Genomic DNA, 23584 nt, shown 5'->3' with positions numbered 1-23584 from the left:
GTACGGCCATCTTGAGCAGTTTTTGTACAGATTGGGGGCCTGACAAATGGAGATTCGTCATTGAAAATAACTAAATTTGAAATCTCTGACTGGTGTCTAAAGTAAATTCTCACTTATCAGTTTCTAAACTGCATTTTGCCATGCAGGTTGGCTCATTTTGAATTTTTCTTTTACAAAAGTGATTGCGTCACCTTTAAATGTTATTACTCTTCCACACAAATCACTGCAACCGTTATTAGCTGGTTTAAAATAATTATATTGGAGAGCTCATTAAGCTTCTGTTGTTCCTTCACACTCACGCTAAAGGCTCAGTGTGTTCTGCAATGCTCCACATCCTTTAGCCAGCTGTAATGCTGCAGCTAACAGGTTGTCAGCATGAATCAATGCTGGTGACATCCAATGGAAACAGAGGCATGAGGCAGCAGCCCTGCAGCACGTCTGCCGCCATCTGGTGTAACTTGCTGGAATTACAGGAGATTGCAGCAGATGGGGAGCTGCTGAAACCTGGAATCTTTGGATGAGATTTATATTGGTATGTTAAACGAAAGGAACTGACCAATTAAGTGTCTCCAACTTGGAGTGTTCCATGTTGTAACACAATATTACTCACACACCTTTGAACGAATCGAGGGCAGCTTTGCCTCTCGATACATAAATCCATCGACTGGAAGATCCTATTTGAAATAATCCACTGCAGTATTTAAATTCTCTTATTTTTGAATCAAACAAAATGCCTCATATTGTTAGTTTATCAGTCGTATTAAGCCTGTTACCATTTCACTGGGATTTCTGGCTGATTTATATTTCTACTTCTATGCATGACTTTCTAAATATTGGGAGAGTATATGAATAAATTTCATCAGTGAGTGAATAGCAGGAGATGGTTAAATCGAAGCAATTCCCCTCTTCAGTTAATAACCAGTCAGATGTTTTTTTAAAGCATATATAATTTACAATGCCAATGAGTCACGGAGGTACAAATTTATGCCAAATTATTAAAATCTACTGTTACTGCCACATTTTGACCATGATTGTTCAGAGGACGATGCAGGGTAGGAATGATCCCAGTGTCAATAATAAATTAAACGGACACAAAGTGCTAGGGAACTGAATAACAAAGGTGCACATACGAAAAGGTCTGCACCGTATCCTCACACAAGTGGGTCAGAATATTGAAATATCATGTAACCAAATGGTTTGGATGATATAATAAGTCATGAGAGTGAGCTGTTATTCAAACTAAGTTTTTGGATTGCTGTCCTGACATGACTGCATCACACTTAAAGAAAATGTGAAACGTTATGGCCACTTCGCAGATTTGGCACCATTCTGATGCCAGAGGTGCATGTCAGTGCTCTCCCAGTCCCTGAGAATGATGATGTTCACATCGCAGAGCGTCCAACAGACTAATTATTTAACATTGGCTGCTGTAAGTTAATATTGCCATTATGTATTAAACAGTCACACTTCATTAGAGTATTGCCAAAGCTGGCATAGGAATGGCTTCCACATGCGGCATCTAAAAGATACTTCTTACAAATTCATTGACATTAATTAATTCACGGTATTATGAATTGCAGCTCGAGTCTAACTGGGATTAGTTAGATTGCAAACTGCCTTCTGGAGATGGCCACTTCAAATTGAGGCCCAGCTCCCTCCCCAGGTTTTTCACAGGACCAAGTCCAGCCAGTCTATATGTATTTGAAACACCAACTGAAACAAAGTTTCATTGCCAATGTATATGATTTCAAAACCTTACTGTACAGGAAATAACAGGGCGGCACAGTGGTTAGCACCGCAGCCTCACAGCTCCAGGGACCCGGGTTCGATTCTGGGTACTGCCTGTGCGGAGTTTGCAAGTTCTCCCTGTGTCTGCGTGGGTTTCCTCCAGGTGCTCCGGTTTCCTCCCACATGCCAAAGACTTGCAGGTTGATAGGTCATTATAAATTGCCCCTAGTATAGGTAGGTGGTAGGGAAATATATAGGGACAGGTGGGGATGTGGTAGGAATATGGGATTAGTGTAGGATTAGTATAAATGGGTGGTTGATGGTCGGCACAGACTCGGTGGGCCGAAGGACCTGTTTCAGTGCTGTATCTCTAAACTAAACCACTGTGCATTTTTCTCAAAAATTATGAGTATTTATAGCAGCAACCAAAAGCAGGATAAATGCATCTGGGTTCTGACTACCAGAAAAAACAGTGATTACAGATACAGTTACAGCTGCATGTTTCCAAAGAGTTGCATGACAAGACATGGCCTTTGACTCCACTTGTCCAACAGTTTCTCTAAAATGGAGCTCATAGCGTCCACAGAACATTGTAATGCCAAGTCCAACTCCCTCCTGTTGGTCTCAAACCCTTACACCTCTACAAGAGAGGCAGCTTTATGGCGACTTCACTGGTATCCTAATTCCTCTGTGTTGAAATTTTAAATTGAGAGTTTACATTTTTATAAAAATTGCATATGCTGGGAGCTATCCTGTAAGGGTAGGAAAGGATGGAAGGAAAATGACAACCCAAGTTCATTCCAAACAAGTCTTGTAGACTACATGCTGCACTCCGATTTCGTCCCGGACAAAGACTTGCAGGTTGATAGGTAAATTGGCCATTGTAAATTGCCCCTAGTGTAGGTAGGTGGTAGGAGAATGGTGGGGATGCGGTAGGGAATATGGAATTAATGTAGGATTAGTATAAATGGGTGGTTGTTGGTCGGCTCAGACTCGGTGGGCCGAAGGGCCTGTTTCAGTGCTGTATCTCTCTATGACTCTATGACTCAGACGGACAAAAGCTGAGGAGTAACAATGTAGAAATGTGCCCTCAGTGAACAACCCAATAGTCCAGTAATACAGCACATACTGGGTTTGGTACTGGTGTTATTTTTGAAGCAGTGACTGTAAATAGCATTGAGTTATACTGTCTGATTGAAATCACTCATGGCCTACACATATGTATTTAAGTGCACATATGGAAAGCTGTTCACTACTCTCTGACCTTCAGTAATGTATTCAATGCTAGGCAAGAGCTGATGGGATAGTTTGATCCTTTCTCACATTAAATATTTTCACATGAAGCTTTAAGCATGAGGTGGATGTCCTGGAAGGTTCCTTATTTTGGCTTGCACTCACGTTGTGACAGAAACTTCGAACGGCTCCCAGCTCAGTATTAGGAGATTGCAGTTACATTGTCCTTTTAGTCTATGACACAATAAGTGCACCACATCAATGTCAGATGTGCTGTATAAATATTCCTTGAACATTTTGGGCTGAATTTTCTGTTCATGCCACCGGGAGCACAAATGACAGTGCTCCTGCTTGTCCCGAGATCGGCTGCGCCGCAACGATTAGGCGACATGCGACCATTTTGCATAACGAAGGTGGCCATTCCCAACCCCCCCCCACCACTCACGTGGCAGGGGCAGAAATGGAGAAGGTGTTCATGGCGTCACCTGATGTAGGACCAGGTGTTGGCGCCATGTTTAAAAGCCTGCCAGTCCTGTATTCACCGAATCCCTGCATTCTAGAGAAGCTCACTGAAGCAACACTTCTGTGCTGTTGCAAAAAGTTAAAACTCAGCGAGCCACTCCACAGGGCATCCTTCTGATGATGTCAGAGGTCTGAGCAAGGGTGGCCCCATAGTTTAGTGATGCCTCCTTGCTATTTTCCTCCAGGCTGCAAGGTAAAGGCAGGAGGTCCTCTTCCCCAGCGATGGCAAGAAGAGGTCCTCCCGCCTGACCAAGCAAGCCCGGACAGAGAACGTAGAGCAGGTCTCCAGCCGTGAGGTTACCTGATGAAACTGAGTCCAGTGTAGGAAGAGGGTCAATGATCTCCTGCGTTCAACAAAGATAAGTGGCACATTCCAAAATTGCTTGGTGTGATCTGGTTATCACTACTGTGTAGTAAGCCACATGGGTGCCACTGCTATTTCAAAGACAGGGAGGTCATAGCAGATTACTGGCAGATGGCTGGCTGTGTAAGTGAATCAAGTCTTCCTTGTTAATATCTCATAGCAAGTTAGACCCATGACAGGTTGAGCCAGTATGCCAGACAAAACATTGATGAAGCGCATGTTATTAGAACGGTGATGTTGAAGATTGGCAATGTTCAATATCTGCATCCTTGCTCTTTCAGGAGAAGAGGAGCCATAACAGGAGGGAGACGGCCAGGACCAGTGGCGGAGTGCCAGACCTCCATCCTTTAAGCCAGGCTGAAGAGGAGGCACTGCAACTAGCTGGGACGCGCCATCTTAGACGTGGACCTCGGCGTCCCAGTGCAAGATAGTGATTATTGCCGATCAGATAAAAATGCAATAGTCATGGTGAATTAGCTGTGTCATGCTGTCCTTAATGAGATACGTGTAGCCTAATCCACACATATGTGTTTTGCATTGTATCTTGCACATCGCTGTTCACAGGAGACCACAGACCCCGAGAGACTGACGACAACCTCTGAAGACCAGGAGCACCCAGAGGATGCACCGTCTTGACTCTCCTGCACCTTCCACCAGCACAGATACTTTCACCTAGCTGGAAATCCACTTGGCTTTACAATCGGGGTCACAATCTGGTGAGAGCACAACACATGTGCCCAAGCAGCTGGCTGAGGCTGAGACAGCCAAGGCCTCTGACAGTCGGAGGACTCTGGGTGGCCAGACACATGCTGAGCCCCAGGCTGATGATGAGTCTCTGGTTTCGGCAGGACAGGGCATGTTGGAGTTGCAGGAAGAGGTAAGGTAACATCAGCTGGAGATGCCAGAGGCCATGTGTTGCCTTGAGCGGACAGTGGGGGAGTCCATCCATGCCATGACTGCTACCATGTCTCAGATATATGAGCGCGTGGCTTCATCCATCAGATGTTGCCGACCCTCTTGGAGAGCCACATTCCACAGATGCGCAATGACCTGCAAACCCTCACCTTGGCTATGCGGTCCACTCAACAGTGGCAGGTCGAGAGAAGGACCAGGAGGCCGGAGAATGTTCCAGCTCCTAGTCCTCCTCTAGTGAGCAGGGAGGCTCCAAGGAGCCTTGAGAGGGAGGAGGAGAGGATGTGCTCCACATCTCAGGTCTCCCCTCAGGTCGATTCGAGCGTTCACACAGGCTCCTCATCTTCTCGCCAGTGAGCCAAGCTCCAGTAGCTGCGATGCCTGAGTGCACTTCTGCATCAGTACAGGAATCCTTCAGGCAGCCGGGGCCCTCCAGGCCTCAGGCACCCAGAGGATGCCCGACAAAGTCAGCCCAAGCCAAGGGGCATCATGATCAGCAACCTGCCTCTAGTCCAGCTGCTGTTGCAGGGGATGTACCACGCAGAAACACATGCAAACATATAAAAAAAGACACCTTGACACACATGGGTATTCACGGGTGAAATAGATATCTCATGTTTAATGTAATTAAAAGTTCATTAGTGCAAATCCTCAGTCTTCATTGATGGGATAACTGCATTCCATCATGGTACAAATGTAACTACTGCAATCCCCTCAAATGCCTCATTACATTGGCAAAGTGACCACTGATCATTAACATGCCAATGAGCATGATTGTTTCATGACTCAAATTATGTCACATGGGCGCTGGCTGAATTGGATGTTGCCATTCATGCTGGAGGGCAAGATAGTATGGAGGCAGAAAACTACATGCATGAGGGTGAGTTTTGGTCAGAAGTATATTTATTGCAAGTCATGGATTTCGGAAATGCTCCACTACAGGGCTCTGCCTTCCCTTCCTTGCATGCTGCTCAAGATGAATGCCTTCCATCACTCTGCTAGAATCTTCCATGGCTGCTTGGCCTTGTCTGCTCTCTGTGCTCTCTTCATCAGAGAAAGTTTTATACTCCCACATGTCTTCGTCTGGCAATACCTCCCCCCCTCTGTACTGCTATGTTATGTAGAACGTTGCAGACCATAATGATTCACCCAACCTTCTGTTGGGAATACTGAAGGACTCCACCAGATCTATTGAGGCAGTGGAACTGCATCTTCAGCATACCAATGGCCTGCTCGATGGTTGCTTGGTGAAGCCGTGACAGGTGTTGTAACGCTCATCCACATCATTGCTGGGGATCCTTACAGGCGTCAGAAGCCATGTCTTCAATGGGTAGCCCTTATCCCCAAGAATCAACCCTTGAAGGCGAGCGAGGGAAGTGAAAAGATGTGTTACCGGGACTACCAAAGTATAAATGAGTTGTGACAGCTTCCCAGGAAGCGGACACATACTTGTAGGAAGTGCTTTATGTGGTCACATAAAAGTTGTATATTAATGGAATGAAAACCCTTCCTGTTGATGAAGGTGGCTGGTTGGTCTGTGGGAGCCTTGATGGTCACATGCATGTAATCAATCACACCTTAGACCTGTCAGAATCCTGCAATGGTCCCAAATCCAATGGCCCTCTCAGCCTGACTCTCAGGGTCTGTGCTGTAGCGTACATACTCGCCAGCCCTCCTGAACAGAGCACTGGTCACCTCCTTGATGCAGCAGTGCTCTGCGGTGTGAGAGATACCACACATGTCCCCGGTGGATCCCTGGAATGATCCGGAGGCATAAAAGTTTAGGGCCACAGTAATCTTCAGGGCCACAGGCATAGAGTGACCACCAAAACCCATTTGTTGCAAATTGTCATTGAACAGTGGGCAGAGGTCTGTGATGGCCTCTCTGGACAGTCTTCCCCAGCAGTTCCACTGCAGACCAGCTGCAGGAATGTCATGTGGGTTCTATATACTCAATGCTGTATCTGTGCTCTTTGTTGCTTTCTCGGCTGCTGCTGCTCATGTCTGGGAGGCTCCTCTTGCACCGCAGCTACCTCTTGGGCCCGCCTCTGGTGGATTTGTCTCAACACAGCACGGTGATCCAAGAAAACAGGGTGAATCATAACCATCTCTATCCTTCTTGGACCTTCGGCTTCCTTCAAAGGTTAAATTTACCTATCTGTGCAAACAGATGTTGGACTTTTGGTTACAAGAAGCCTACATTAGCTCCATGGTATGGTTTGATGTTGGACGCACGACTTTTCCAAAAGTGTGAGCTATCATGAGCAAACCAATAACATTTCAGTGCCCTGCATGAGCCTTCTGAAAGAAAACCACCTCTACACTTGCTGAGTTCTCCCAACACCACCCCCCCGCCTCCCCCCCCCCATAGACAATGCAGTTGCTGAGTTCTTCCAACCAACCATTTCCCCGAGATAACAGCGATAAAGTAAATTATCCTTTTCACTCACCAAGGACTCTCGCCTCAGTGCTGCCAGCTTTTTAAAGACGCGATTCTGAAGGCATGTGAGTGCCGCATGCCCAACACAAGATTGTAAACGCCTGCTAAGATCGCTATTAATTAGATTCAGATGTATGCGAAAGAGTGTTTAACATATGTAAATGCCAATGCCGTCACGGCGATGCGGAAGTGCCGCCACAGCATTTCGCCGCCTCTGACGGAATCAGAATGCAGCATTCCGGCGTTGAGCTCGGTGGCAGACGGATCTACATGGATTCTCTGCCCTCCCTCGCCTCCCTAAAAACCTGCCTTACAGAGGAGCATAAAATTCAGCCCTTCATTGATTTTCAACTTAAGTCTGTTTCGGAAGGGATGTGAAATGACCACTGGAGGGCACCACATAAATGGATAGTGAAGTCCACAATCATCAGTGCTGCAAACTGTTGTGAAACTGAATAAGCAACAAATATCACCCATCATCTAGACCCTGTCTCTGAACTCAGTCCATATATAAAAGAGTGTTTACTTGAAGTATAGTCTGAGATTTTCAAGATCTTCATTTCTGTCTTGAGAGTGGCCTGTACTTTCTACTAACGGACTGCACAATTCTTTGGGTATTGAGGAACCTCTGTAGCCTCTCGTACTGTCTATTTTACCTTGTAGCGATGAGCTTTAAACTTCAGCTAGGAGGCTGGGAAATAGCTGTGCTTTCCCCAATGGCCAAAACTAGTCATTGATATAAAACAAAAAGCAATGCAGGCCTGTGAGTATCTGGAAGGGATGTTTGGGCAGAAACCATGATGAATGGCCTGCACCTGAACTGTAAACTTGTTTATTCTCTTTGCAGATTTTGGAGACTTGCCGTGTACTTTCAGCACTTTTTGTTATGTATGCTTTTACTTTTTTATCAAAGCTGGTCAGTCACCTGTTCGATCTAGTTTACAAATGTTTACTGAAAATTTTGGCGTCAAGTCTACAGTACCCTCCCCAAAGAACAAAACTTTCCACACACATCACATTGTAAGAGGGTGCAGTTACCTCTGGAGGAACTGATGTGGTTTGATGTAAATCTTTGCGAGTCATGTGTTCTGGAGAAGCAATTCCATCCACACAAGTCAGACTTCTTCGACATGAAAGGTCCCTCTTTTCTGTTAGGAAGGTTCCTTTTGAGTTGGAAGAGGCGGTGCGTAACCTGACTTCGGCAACTGCAGGTAACAACACCTCTCTTTCCAGTTCTGGTCCATGACTGTCCTTGAAGGCACTGGAGGGTGTGATTTCATTTTTCATTGGTTCACTCCTTTTTTAAATGAAGAAAATGTCACTAACCGATGGAAGACTAAGAAAAGTCAATAAAAACATGATGCATAAAACACTCAAAATGAAAGACGTTGTATTAAAGGGGTCAGTGTTGTATCAAATTAAAATGGCTGCTGATAACTAATAGATATTAAACCACTGAAAATGAGTCCTTCCTGTTCTGCTACTCACAGTTCTGGTGTTTTCCTGTTGTGTTTGTCGAGATCATCTCTGGGAGACTTTATCCTTCCTTCCAGGATTAGTTCCAACTTTTCCATCTCCTGAGCATGTGCAGTTGGGGGTGGCTGAGGAGATTCAGGATTTTCCCTTATCCTATCAAGGCCTAGTGATAGAGGTAAATCCTTGAAGTTTTTACATCTGGAAAGCAGAAAGGAAACAATCTGAAAAGGGAGGAGGGCACAGTTGCAAACCTCTAATTGAAGTGAGGGACTCAGAACATTGAACAGCAGAAAAGCTCAAGTGATTTGTGAATGTTATCTGAACACCAAGGGTTGGCCACTGCCTTAGACTCCACTCTGCTCTATTATGTAGCTTGGTATCTGCTTTCTCTAAAACATAATGCAGCAACTCATCAGGCCATTGCTTTCAACAGCTTACAATGGTAAAGCCACTTTAAGAATATCAATCTCCTATATTATGTCAATCAGGCAACAGAGAATTTGTTTATGTTAGTTACAAATAAAGAATCAAAAATAAGGGAGCAGCTATGTTTCAGCCCCTTTTGTACGATATTCAAATGTTTTACATACAACAGGATTCTACTCCAATTCATCGGATCATAGTTCACAAGATAAACACCATAAAACCTTGGAAAGTGAGATTCGCAGTGGGTTTATACAGATACCAGGGCAACAGAGGGTGTTCACACAACTTCTTGGAAGTGTCACTGCTGCTGTGAAGAGCTACTTCAGCCAAAGCAACTTGCTGAAACAATTTTGATAATGGTATGTAATGTGTGCCGTGGAATGTTTGCAATATAAATACTGTTGGTAGATATTGAGTCCTTATCTGTTCACAACTATGGAATCCTAGCTGATTCCAAGCTGAGCTTCCAACCCCAGATCCCCCTCTATTACCAACACTGTCTACTTCCACCTCTGCAACATCACCTGTCTCCACCTCGGCCTCGGCTGCAGAAACACTCATGCAGGCCTTTGTTACCACCAGACTTGACATCCCAAAGTTGTCCTGTCCACCTTCCACCTAGCATCCTCTATAAACTTGAGCTCATCCAAAATTCTGCCCCCTGTTTCCTAACTCGTCCCAAATCCTATTCACCTATCACCCTTGTGCTTGCTGACCTACATTGGCTCCCAGTCCAGCAACACCTTGATTTTAAAATTCTCATCCTTGTTTTCAAATCCTTCCTTGGCCATATCCTATTCCACACTAAGTCTGACTTTGCCATTAGCCCCCACCACTGCCCCCCCACACCCCCGCACCCCCCGCCCCCCCAATCTGAGATCTCCGTGATCCTCCAATTCTGACCTTTTGCCCTTCCCCAATTATCACCGCTATTCCATTGGTGCTCGTGCCTTCAGCTGCCTAAGCCTGACACTCTGAAATTCCCTCCTGAAACCTTTCTATCTATCTCTCATCCTTTAAGACCCTCCTTAAAACCTGCCTTTTTTACTTGTCCTAATTATCTTTTTTTGCATCAAATTTTGTTTAAGAATGCTTAAGAATGCTATGTTAACAGTGCAATATAAATACAAGTTGTTATTTTTATGATGGTGGTGGTGAGGTATCTCACAGTCATCAGCACATATCAAAAAAACCATAGGCTCTATGTCCATGATTTACCAATACAGTTGGTAGCAGGCAAAGTAGTTAGCCCCAGATAAGGAGTCAGAAATATTACCCTGATACCTGTTGTAGCAGCAATTCTTTGATTGAGTTTTTGTATTTTTGTTTTTCACTTAGTTCCAGCATTTACAGGAAGTGAAGATGAGAAGGCTCAGAATTAACTTAATTCCGCTTTGCTCAGAATTCTCACAAAGTTAACTTTTGAAACTTGGCAATTCTTCAAAGTAAGTTGATGTGAATGGGTGCTTTCTGCTAATATACCGATTACAGGATTTAAATTTTCTGATAAAAAGGATTCACAATTATTGAAAAATTTGCACAAACAAAGCCGTAAGAAATAAGTGAAAAGAAATTAAAAACACCAGAGTTTGAACATTCAACTCTTAAAACTTAAAAATAAATATGCTTCTCCTTCCCTTAGGCTGAAAGCCAGCATCAGAGAACTGTGAAACTGCTTGATGAGGATTATCTCTGGGGTTTTATTTATTATGAAATGATAATATAAAGGAAACTGCTGCTGACACTTTGAAGTTATGTAAACGTCCTTATCTGTCAGTTCCTGCAGAAATTGGGAACAAAACTTCAACTAAATCAGGAGCAATAGCTTCTCAAGCTAAATCAATCTACTATCATCACAAGAGTATTTTGGTATATGAATATGAGGTTGCTCCAGGATCAACCGCTAAATTGTGAAGCAAGTACCCAACACAATTGAGCCCTGTTTTATTTATTGGAATTCCGAATGGTCAGAAGTGTGATGTTCCATTTACAGATTGACTTTCACAGACATTCAAGGATTGTTCACATGAACTGGAATGGTGAATCTTTAAGTGATGAGACTAGTTAATCTTAACCGCACTCACTGGTCCAACAGTTGGTCAAAATTATCCTCCAGTTGCAGCTTCTTGTGCTTGAGGGTTTCAGGAATGGCGTCTCCATCCTCACTTTCTCCACTCACTGAGCTCACCTCCACATCCACCTTTCCATGTTGGAGTGCTGCACTTGGAACTGTGCTCTTTAGAAAACAAAAGAAATGAGCATTAAAAGTCCTCATTTCACTAAGTTATGTCATTTAGATGAGTTTGGACAACAATAAAATACAATACAGTGTCATTGACCAGTTAAGAAGATATCACATAAAAGGAAGAACTTACATTTATAAAGCACATTTCGCATCCTCAGGATATCTCAAAGTGCTTCACAACACATGGAGTACTTTTAAAAATCAGCAAAACCGCAGCTAAATTGTGCACAGTAATGTCACACAAACAGCAATGTCACACAAACAGTAATGTCACACAAACAGCAATGTCACACAAACAGCAATGTCACACAAACAGTAATGTCACACAAACAGCAATGTCACACAAACAGTAATGTCACACAAACAGCAATGTCACACAAACAGTAATGTCACACAAACAGTAATGTCACACAAACAGCAATGTCACACAAACAGCAATGTCACACAAACAGTAATGCGACAAGTAACCAGATAATCTGTTTTGCTAGTGTTGATTGAGGGATAAATGATGGTTAGGTCAATGAGAAAACTCCCTGTTCTTGTTCAAATAGTGCTGTGGGATCTTTCCATTGAGCTGAGAGGGCAAATAAGATCTTGGTTTAACATCTAGAAGACTAACAAAGAAAATCCTGTGGACTGCATGCCTTTATTGGCAGGTATATTGCCCTGGAACAAGTAACACAATTAATGTTGAATGGGGGGTATGGAAGGGCCTGATCTTTTTAATTTCAAAATATTTGATGTTTCATCTTTCTTCAGGAGTATTTACTTATTCCTCAATTAAACATTTTTCTCATCTTTTTTGTCTGAGAGCCAACAATTCCTGGACAATTGAACATCCTCCACCATCTGTAAACTTCAGTTCATAGAAAACTGCTGTCCATATCCTATTCTGCACTGTCTCACTTTGCCATTAGCCCTGTTGTTGCTATATTGGCTCCTGATCTCACAATACCTCAGATTGATACTTCTTATCCTTGTATTTAAATCTCTCGATGGGCTCGCCCCTTCTTATCTCAGTAATCTTCCCCATGATTAATCCCTCCACCAATTCTACGTTTGTCAAACTTTGGCTCCTTGTGCATTCTTCCCTCCCTCGGTCCGACCATTGGCCACTTAAACCCCCACATTATGTAATTCCTTCCCTAAACCCTCCTCTTGTTCACCTCCCTCCCCTCCTTTAAGATCCTCTTTCAACCTCACCTCTAATAAAGCTTTAGGCCCCCCTCTTAATATCTCTTCCTTTGGCTCAATGTTCATTTTGTTTCCTTACACCTCTGTGAAGCGTTTTGGGATGTTTTTCTATGTTAAAGGTGCTATACAAATGCAAACTATTGTCATTGCTCACTAAAGCCACAGTAATGCCTGATGGTGGAAACGGAAACTCACTGTGTAAGGGACACTCTTCCGAGGTTGAGATTCAGGCATGAGAAGAGGCAACTTCAATAATTATGTTATAAGTTATGTCATAAAAGTGAATCTGTTTTGTTAAATAATATTTTTAAAGGAATTTATGGTTAAGCTGAATAATTGTTGGACCAGGATTTTTTTTAAAAGGAAGCCATCAAGAGGACACTGAGGAAGCTGGATTGGCAACAGTGTTGCTGGTTGTCAAATGACTCGGGTTGGAGATGGAGCAGAAACCCTGGTAACTGGAACAGAAATGTGACAAGAGTTCCTTTAATTGAACAAGCCCAGTAGCAGCAGAGCACCTGGAAAAGGCAGAAAACTGACAAGCTTTCTGGTTGTGTGTCAGTGTGTGTGTGTTTTACCTTCTGGAAGGAGATAAAGTCAAGTACTGCTGAAGTGTCAAAAAAGCACACAAGACCACAACCCAGCTCACATCCCAGAAACTCCATAAAAAACCCTGTGAAGTCCACTGTGTCAATTCATCTTGTTTCCTGTATTTGAGACAGGCCTGCTAAATTACTTGCCAACGCCGCCTGAAAAGAACTATTCTAAAGATTTCAGTGATCTGCCTGAGTGTGCTTGGAGGTTGGACTTCGTGCCAGTTTTGGTGCAGCGTGTCTCATCTGCTATTTTCTTCAGAAGTAGGCAAGTGATCTGCCTGGGTGTTTTTTTTTGTCTGTAACAGAGCTCTGATCCAAAAATCCTTCTTTTATTTTTTTCAGTTAACCGGTATATATGTGTGTGAGTGTGAAGGGAATAAGGTAAAAAGGGACTTTAAAATTTGCTTAAGGTAGAAAGGGGACTTTTAAAATTTAATGTTCAAACTTTAAAAATTCAATCTGCGGGTTTGTTTTACTTTATTACTAGTTAAGACTTGTTCTACAATAAACTGTTAATTTTGTTGTTCAGTAAAGAAACCTGGTTAGTGTGTTCTATTCTGGGAAGAATAGAGTATATGATTGACCTTATCATTAAGTGGGAGCATTTTTTAAAAATATGTTGTGACCTGTGGAGAAGTGGGACTGAAATAACAGTGCACTCCTCCCACCTCAGTCGTAACAGTTGATCCAAGAGTTTTTGTTGTTCATAGTATGAAAACAATGAGAAAATGTCTTCCATCTCGACATCAACATCCCTCAACAAGGCAAACACAGGCAAGTTATTTCACCTGTCATTCACAGAATTAAAGTAGAGATCCAAGTCTTACCTCAGGTTTGGGATTCTGGACTGTGTCTGCAGGAGCATGAAGTACTGGTGTTGGAGGCTGTGCCATTGGTATTGGTGTTGGTGTTGGAGTCTGGAGAGCAGGTACGGGTGTTACCCATGAGTTGGGTGTTAGTGTCATGGAGGAATGGCTCTCTGGGCGTTGGTCAATCCGTTCCTTCAGGTCCTCTAAGTGCATTCCAAGCCTAAAAATGTTCCCCTCCACTTCCCTAGGAAACAAAGTGTAGTTTCCACTAATGACTGAATGTTATAAGAACATGCCTTAAATGTTATAAAGTTTGAAATCCCTGCTTTCTGCATTGAATTGAATTACACACTACAGTGCAAAGGCCAGTTTAGAATAGAATTCCCAATTAGCCACACATAAATCAAACCTTGTCTTTGGCTCACTATCTACACTAATGGGTGCTGAGGGAATTAGAAAGTATCTGCCATTTAACTGAAGGATATCAGTTTTATTTGAAGACTCCTGTATTTTTAAAAATAATATCTCAAACTGCTTGGAGAAACAGTGAAAGATTTCTAGATTTTACTGAAAATACATGCAGTCTTCATCCTCAATATGGAGTACAATTATGGACATCTCAAAAACCCCATGCTTGAACTTGGGGAACATTTAATGGATTGGAAAGCTTTCCTGCCAAACTGTTGTTTCAACCATTGAAAAGTTATTTTCCTTGTATAGTTACTAATGCTGGAGGGGTAGAGGAATAGAGCACGAGGGATAGAGAGATGCGAATGAAGTATGTGGTGCTTGGCACTTGACAAGAATCAATGTACTGGACTTACCTGGATGGGTCTGTCAAAGAACATATTCCCAGACCCTTTTACAAAAACTCAAAGTGTTTAAAAAGTAGTGGTTAGATTGAAAACATGTGGATAGATACAGGTTCAATAGCAATACAGTTTCTTTTCAAAAGATGTATCTACTGGCCAGTGAAAAACACTAAAAGGCTGCCAAACACAGTAAGACTTCACACTTGACAAAGTTTAACATCAGGCTAAACTCTATCCCAATAGCATTAATCATGTCATATTTATGCTTTTTAAAAAGCAAAAGCTTTGAAGACTTTAATCTTACCATCATAGATAAGTTGCAAATTCTTAATTTTGTTTCTTTTATCTGCTATTACCTCACATTAATCTGTTTCAAGACTGATCTACAACTATTTTTGAATTATTACTCCCCATCACGTTCATCCATACAAAACCATTCACCTTATAACTAAAATTGAGAGCAGAATTTTGCCTAATAATTTGCAGAATCATAAGTTATTCAGTTACCATAGCCCGATTCATGGCTTCTAAGCATAGTGCCAAATCAGTCTCAAAAAAGTGTGTAACATATTATTGTGTCAATTATTATACAATAGTATTACCTGTATCATGAAATTAACCAAAGGGATAATCATAGCTGCTTTCTGGACAGTTTGAACATTAGTACTCCATGTACATTATGCACTTATTATCTGCTCCGGGCTGCACTCAGAATTACAGTCTTCAGTAACAGACAGAACTCCTTACTTAAGCAGTGGGCCTTTACTCTTACTCTTCAGACCATATAAAGATGATACTTGTCAGTCATCTAAACCTGCTCATCCTGCACTATATTGAACTTTGATAAGTCGATCATGATCAAGAACAAAATCGGACAAAATCAACATCCAGGGGGTTACCATTGACCAGAAACTTGACTGGACCAGCCATATAAATAATGTGCCTACAAAAGCAAGTCAGAGGCTGGGAATTCTGTCGCGAGTAACTCACCTCCTGACTCCCCAAAGCCTGTTCACCATCTACAAGAGACAAGTCAGGAGTGTGATGGAATACTCTTCCTTTGCCCGGATGAGTACCACTCCAACAACACTCAAGAAGCTCGACACCATCCAGGACAAAGCAGTCCGCTTGATTGGCATGCCATCCACCACCTTAAACATTCACTCCCTCCACCACCAGCGTACAGTGGCAGCAGTGTGTACTATCTACAAGATGCACTGCAGCAACTCGCCATGCCTCCTTTGACAGCACCTCAGAAACCTGTGACCCCTACCACTTAGAAGGACAAGGACAGCAGACGCATGGGAACACCACCACCTACAAGTTCCCCTCCAAGCCATGCACCATCCTGACTTGGAACTATATCGCTGTTCCTTCACTGTTGGTGGATTAAAAACCTGCAACTCCCTTCTCAACAGCACTGTGGGTGTACCTACACCAGATGGACTGCAGTGATTCAAGAAGGCGGCTCACCACCACCTTCTCAAGGGCAATTACGGATGGGTAATAAATGCTGGTCTTGTCAGCGATGCTTACATTCCAAAAACGAATTTTAAAAAAATTATATTACTGCATTTTACAAATAACTCAAATCAATTTAGTTGTTACCACAAAATTCTTATGAGTATGTGCCCTGACACAGGTAGAGTGACACCAGATTAATATGCATGCAGTGTCTGTGATGATAAGACACCAGAAGTATTAGCTGTTACTCTGCAGTTGCATGATCCCACCTGCTCAGTGACAAGTATAACATTAAAGAGAAATCAGTGGTTGGTCACCATTCTCATGGTACACTCAAACTGATGAAATTCCATTCGGACATATGGTTCTGTACATATTCTCAATTGCCCCAATTTATTTAGGGCATGGTGACATTAAATGGTGCTATAGGCATGACTTCCTAAGTCAGAAAAATCAGCTGATGTTCCAGATCTGTGCTCCTGATCCAAGTACTGACACAACTTCCACCCTTTCAACACATTAGGCGCTTAAAAGTAGTCCTGCACTGAAGTGACATTTAACTTGAAGCTGCCTCTCAGCTTGACCAAACAAAAATTTAAATTAATCCACTTACCTGTTGGGATCAAACTCCCCAATGATGTAACTGTTGCTGCCAGCATCCTTCAGCTGGAGCCCATGATGCTCTTCTCGGGCCTGTAAATATCCTCTTTCCAGAGCATCCTGGCCTTCTTTCAACCTCTGCAATGTCTGAAGATAAGGCATGGTTAAAAAAACGACAGAAAATACTGAGATTAGTGCAGACTTGTTAAACAGAACAGGCAAATCCCAAGAAGCAAGACTAATAAATGAATTCTATAGTTTTAACCTTATATAGATTGTTACCCATGTATTCAGGCAATTTACAGTGTCAAATAGCAGGTATTTTTGAAAGAATCCATCCTCCATTTGTGAATATGAACACCCCCCAATCCCCTTGTATGCAACCCCCAAAGGGTAAAGCAGCCTAACGCAAGAATTCAACAGCAAATCTTGTTAACACCCCTGAAAAATATAATTACACAATCACCAGTTCAAATAAGCAAGGCCCCAAAGGCCACAACCAAGTTGCCTCGACACTTAAAATCACATTGTTGCCTATGACTGCAAAACTGCAATCAATCTGTATGCATCAATGTCTTCACCTCCTGGTAATAAATATTTAGTTACCCCTCCTCTGCCTAATGATCACCAACCCTGTCAGCTACTCCCTCTCCTCAGCGACTGTTCCAACTCAGCAAAATGACCACCATCATTCCACTGCTTAAAAATGCCCAACTTCAACCCTTTCATCCTTTCTATTACCCATCGTCAATTTCCTTCTTTTCTAACATCTTGGAATGAGTCACCAACACTCAAATCCCTGCCCACCTCTTCCATCATTCCCTGCTTAAATCCCTCAACCTGGTTTCCATCCCACCCACAGCATCGAGACCATACTAGCCAAAGTCACCAACAACATTCTATGGGACTGTGATACTGGAGCATTATCTCTCTTCAACCTCTCTGTGGCTTTCAATGTACTCAAGCACATGACACTCTTCTAAAGGCTCTCCTCATGGTCCACACCATGCCCCCCTCCCCACCCCCACCACCACTTTTGGAATTGCCTTTGCATCATTCCATTTTCCTTGCCCTAATGCTGCTGTCATATTTCCTGCAATTGTTTTTCTTTCCACGCTCTCTGTCATTTCAAGGTGTATTACCAGGTTCCATCTTTGGTTCCCTCCTATTTTTAACCTCTCTGTAAAATTATCTATAATTAGTAGAGGTTGGGCACATTTGCTATATGCGAGGCACTTCAGACTCTGCATTTTCAGAACCATTAGTCTTTTTCCAATGGCTAAAATTAGATTAGACTATTGATTATATTGTCATGGCACTGTGCCACCAAACAGGATAGAAGGTCATTATTGAGTGTTTCTAAATTTTGAAAGCATACTTTACACTTGAGATTTACTTCTTTTCAATAGCCTTTACTTTATTACTTCCCTCCTTATCCTAAAATTCTACCTATTTCTACTTACCTTATCAGTTGATTAAAAAAAAAATCTTTCCCTCCACAGTTAGCATCAGCCATAGCTCAGTTGGTAGCACTCTCACCTTTGAGTCACAAGGTTCCGCGTTCAAGTCCCACTCAAGGACCTGTTCGCAGAAATCAAGGCTGACTCTCCAGTACAGTACTAAGGGAGTGCTGCACTGTTGTTGGCGCTGGCCAAAATCTATCCCTCAATCAACATCATTATCACATTGCTATTTGTGGGAGCTTGCTGTGTACAAAATAGCTGCCGCGTTTCCTGCATTAGAACAATGATTACACTTCAAAAGTACTTCATTGGCTGTAAAGTGCTTTAAGACATCTGGTGGTTGTGGAAAGTGCTATATAAATGCAAGTTTGTCTTCCTTTAAGTCTTGAGTGATCTAACCCTTTGAAGTTCAAAATAATGGGCGGCACAGTGGTGCAGTGGTTAGCACTGCAGCCTCACAGCTCCAGGGACCCGGGTTCGATTCTGGGTACTGCCTGTGCGGAGTTTGCAAGTTCTCCCTGTGTCTGCGTGGGTTTCCTCCGGGTGCTCCGGTTTCCTCCCACATGCCAAAGACTTGCAGGTTGGTAGGTTAATTGGCCATTATAAATTGCCCCTAGTACAGGGACGTGGTAGGGAAATATATAGGGACTGGTGGGGATGTTATTGGAATATGGGATTCGTGTAGGATTAGTATAAATGGGTGGTTGATGGTCGGCACAGACTCGGTGGGCCGAAGGGCCTGTTTCAGTGCTGTATCTCTAAACTAAACTAAACTAAACTGTTGGAAATCTCTTGTCCATTGACAATGAATGGTTGGTATTTCTAGTATAGAGTAACTAACTTTCAGACCCAGTTCCAAATCCTTTACCTCCACCATCTTCAACAAATAAAACCATTCACCATGTAATAAAGATTTGTATTTTATCTATTTATCCATATTAAGTATCATTTAACCCATTAGCCCAGCTGCTGAGGTTGTTCACATCACTTTGCTAATACCATCCTGTATCCCACATTCTGCAGATTTGTATACTCAACAGTAGTGGGAAGTGAATTCCTGAAAAGAACTGTTTCAGTTTCAATAAAAGCAAAATACTGCAGATGCTGGAAATCTGAAATAAAAACAAAGTGCTGGAAATACTCAGCAGATCTGGCAGCATCTGTGGAGAGCGAAGCAGAGTTAACGTTTCAGGTCTGTGACATTTCATCAGAACCCTGATGAAAGCTCTGATGAAAGGTCACATAGCTGAAACATTTGCTCTGATTCTCTCTCTCCACAGATGCGGCCAGACCTGCTGAGTATTTCCAGCACTTTCTGTTTCAGTTTCAATTCTGTTTCTGTTTGAAAACTCAATTGCTCATTAAAGGAGCCAAGTGTAGTTAGTGTGAAAAATGTAGAATACGAGGAGTACAGGCTGATGTGTGCTACAGGCCTCTCACAGCTGGAAAAGTGACTTACCTTTTGCTGGGCCACTGGTGCCACTTTTCTTGCCTGAAGCAACCCTTCAAATATATCCATCTGTAAGGGAGAAAAATCGCATAATTCCACAGGTCATTTGAACAAAATGAATTGAAATATGCAAGACAATGAAAAACTGTTTACCACATATTTTGCATTTGTTATATGAATGAGAATAAGGAAGCAGTGAAGATAATGCACTTCTGTGTACGAGATGGTTGTCAAATTTTGCTGGGCCATGTTCTACCAAAAGATTCCCCCTTACCCATCAGTTCCCTAATTCTGGCTACCTCAACTTTCAGCGAAACTCTCTCACTAAACCATTCTGCCTTTCCACTTCCCTCGGTTCCCCTAGAAAGCTTCTCAAGACTAGTCTTTCAATTCCAGACTATTTATTTTTCACCCAAGCATTCGCTCATCCTTCCTAAGCTCTTTCCTCTAGTTAAGCATTCAGTGCCTTCTACCATTAGACTATAAAGTTTCTTGGCATTTTACAACATTAAGCAACACTATAACAATGCAAGTTGCTGTTGTTATTGAATGTTTAGGTACAATTGTTACATGACCCAAATGGCACGCTTTTGTAGTGTTTTTCTAACAAGTTTGTGTATAACACACTGAAAGGAATAAAAAGGATCCCAAAGGGAACTTAAGATTTTTCCCCCTCATCCATCATTCCATCCATCTGCACAAGCTTCACTTTGAAAACCACTGCTTTAGAGAATATATAAAAAATAATACATGCCACAGAATGAACGCACTCAAAGATTGGTGATTCTTTGTCTTGGCTAATGGAAAGAATTTCCACTTCAGGTATCCCATGTTAGCACTTTGTACCCATAGGTAAGGCATAAACACAAGGAAAATGTGTTTAGTCAAGTTCCCTCCAGCATGCCCCAAGACTGCATGTTCATACCAACCTCGACCACAACCCTGTTGGTAAATTCTCTCATTCTGATGGCCTTGCTGAATAACACTGCCAATTTAATGCTAAATATACTGTGGCATGCTCAACAATTTTGAGCTGTGGACTTATCTGTGTTGACACTTGTCAAATTTCTTTTACATACGACCCTTAATGTCAGCAGAGAAGGGAAACCTGTTTTTTGTAAAGAGATCTCTGCAGAGAAAACGTCTTTTTTTTTCTTTAACCTGTGTGTGTGTGTGCGCGCGCATGTGTGTTGGGCTAATTTAAAAGGGAACTTTCATATATCAATCTGTGTGTTGGTTCTTTGCATCTTTACTGAATAAGTCTTGTTTTATAATAAATTAATAATTTTGTTGTTTATTAAAAAAACCTGGTTGGTGGATTTTATTCTTATACAAAAAAAGAGTATATAATTGGCTGTATCAGTAACTGCGTAAACATTTGAATATATGTTGTGACCTGTGGAGAAGTGGAACTAGAGGAAGACAGTACACTCCTCCCACACTGAATTAGACCCTGTGTGGCTCATTTTCACTTTCACCATTTGGGCACTAAACTGGTAGAGCAGATTGCCCGCCCACAATTGAACCTTCCCAATTTAATTTCCATTGATATAAATAAAAATGAAAATAGGGCAGGTTCTATAATGGGCATGCAATCTGCCCATTACCCCACCAAGTTCCAGAATTGAAAGAGCACAAGTTTAGTGTGGGCACCCAATGTGCAAGAGTAAAAATGTCAGTATTTATTTGTTGCATTCCTATCTTACAACAGTAACTACACTTCAAAAGTACATCAATGGCTGTAAAGCGCTTTGAAACATCCGGTAATTGTGAAAAGCACTATATAAATGCAAGTCTTTCTTTTTCTTTATTTCTGTTTCTTGCAACACCCTTTTCCTCATGCTTTTAAAGTTAGTTCAATTCGCTCATCTGTTGTAAAATGGTTATTTTTAAAAATCTGTAGCGTGCTTTCAATGGGAATGCTTTTAATGAGTATGTCACCAAGATTCAAAAAGGAACTGATGCAGTGTAAACATGGCATCATGGGTTCAAATATCTTAATTAATGGTGAAATGTTGGACAAATTTAATGCAAATGGAATGATTTATTGTGACGACATCTTTAGTACAATGGCAAGGAACTTCAGTAAATTGCTTGCACTCACCTGCTTCTGGTGTGCCTCTGCCTGTTGGGCAAGGGCCCAAGTCAAACATTCGCCTGCTGTAGGCTCCACAATAGATGCACTATGGGTAGAAGGCAAAGTACCACCGGATGTACTGGCAACTTCGAGTGTTTCACTTCTTTCTACTACTGAGGGATATTCTGAAAACAGAATTCAGACAAAGAAGTAATTCAACTCCCCTATATTAATTCCTTTGAATGTGAATTTAATACCAACAGCTGAATGCCATGAATAATGTTATTCTACCCATGCTAGTATAGGAGAATCTTTCCAGGAACTGTTCTGGCTTTAGCAATAGAGTACTTGACAGAAACTGCTACTGGCACTGGTATGAGAGTACTGTATTACTGCAGACATCATCGTACTAGCCCCAGGCCTGTACCAGTACTTGTATTGGAGTGCATGTGCAAGTATTGACATCTGTATTGGTGCTCCTATTGCAGGAATGGACCTCCACAAGCACTGTCAATGGGGTACCAGTCTTGAATCTGTATTGTTGCTGGTATTAGCAGTACCAATCCTGAACCTGTATGGTGATGGAATTGAAGAATCTATGCCAGACATGGACAAATGCTGAAATTAGAGTATCTGTCCCTGTCTGTAATACTTGTTATGAAAGTACTTCCATGTTTAATATTTTGCGAGGACTCATGTTTTAATATATGGAAATGGATTTCTTTGGAGGACTGAAGAGATTACATAGATGCTAGACTTTGTTTTTAAAAAGATCACTGGAATACCTTTGGGACTTGGTTTAGAAACACACTTACTGGAAGTCACATATCTCCAGCTAAATAAACAGCAAGTGCCTTGGTGACTAGGGGGAGTTGTTTACAGAGAATTGACATGTCAAGTGTTGGTTTCATTTTGGATATTGTTTTGAGTCAGTTGGGGATCAGCCTGCAAAGAGAGAAGACACCAGTTTATCCTTTCTCCACCTCTCTGAGAAACAGAGAATCCAGTGTGTGATAGCTGAAAACCCTGATGCCGTATTTCTCCTGGAAAGCCTGCTAGACTAAGCCTTGACTTCTTCTTAAGAGAACTGCTCCAAAAAGATCCCAGTGACAGCCGTCTACGCATATTTGGATGCCAGAATAAAGGGACAACTGATATCATTCCATATCTTATCCTTTTCCTTCAAAAATTAACAAGTATTTGGCCAAAAGTTTTTTTGTCTTTTTTTGTGAAGAGATCTCTGCAGAGAAAACTTCTTTATTTTTTCTTTAACCAGTGTGTCTGTGTATGTATGTTGGTCTAATTTAAAAGGGAACTTTCGTATTTCAATCTGTGTGTTAGTTCTTTGCATCTTTACTGAATAAGTCTTGTTTTACAATAAATTAATAATTTTGTTGTTTATTAAAAAAACCTGGTTGGTGGATTTTATTCTTATATAAAAAATAGTATATAATTGACTGTATCAGTAACTGGGTAAACATTTAAATATATGTTGTGACCTGTGGAGAAGTGGAACTAGAGGAAGATAGTGCACGCCACCCGCCTCGGTCGTAACATACTGCTGACATCGGAGTGCTTGCTCTATCTTTGACCTGCATCACCGCTAGTATCAAGATATCTGTGTCAGGGCCAAATTTGGAGTCACTGAGGTAGACCGGTCATGCAAGTGTCAGTCAGGGAGGTAGCTGTCTCCAACTTGCACCAGAGCTGGCTTCAGGCGACTTGTTACAAGGTATCAATCTAAGTGTGCAAATATGACTTGTCACAAAATAG

At 42.0% G+C, this 23584-nt stretch overlaps 1 protein-coding gene across 6 annotated transcripts in view; it reads right to left on the bottom strand.

Moving 5' to 3' along the window:
- akna (AT-hook transcription factor) overlaps positions 1–23584 on the bottom strand; it is a 207652-nt gene that overhangs the window by 45781 nt on the left and 138287 nt on the right. For all 6 annotated transcript variants that reach the window (XM_068012641.1, XM_068012643.1, XM_068012642.1 and 3 more), the window contains 7 exons: positions 21839–21996; positions 19744–19803; positions 16835–16968; positions 13964–14189; positions 11186–11337; positions 8688–8873; positions 8238–8496 (listed from right to left, as the gene is read on the bottom strand). In XM_068012641.1, coding sequence (XP_067868742.1) covers positions 8238–8496; positions 8688–8873; positions 11186–11337; positions 13964–14189; positions 16835–16968; positions 19744–19803; positions 21839–21996 — 1175 coding nt within the window. The remainder of the gene's footprint in view (positions 1–8237; positions 8497–8687; positions 8874–11185; positions 11338–13963; positions 14190–16834; positions 16969–19743; positions 19804–21838; positions 21997–23584) is intronic.

The sequence above is a fragment of the Heterodontus francisci genome, chromosome 32 (assembly GCF_036365525.1).
Source record: "Heterodontus francisci isolate sHetFra1 chromosome 32, sHetFra1.hap1, whole genome shotgun sequence".
NCBI lineage: Eukaryota > Metazoa > Chordata > Chondrichthyes > Heterodontiformes > Heterodontidae > Heterodontus > Heterodontus francisci.
Note: the sequence above shows the minus strand (reverse complement) of the source record. Positions and strands in the feature narration are given on the sequence as shown.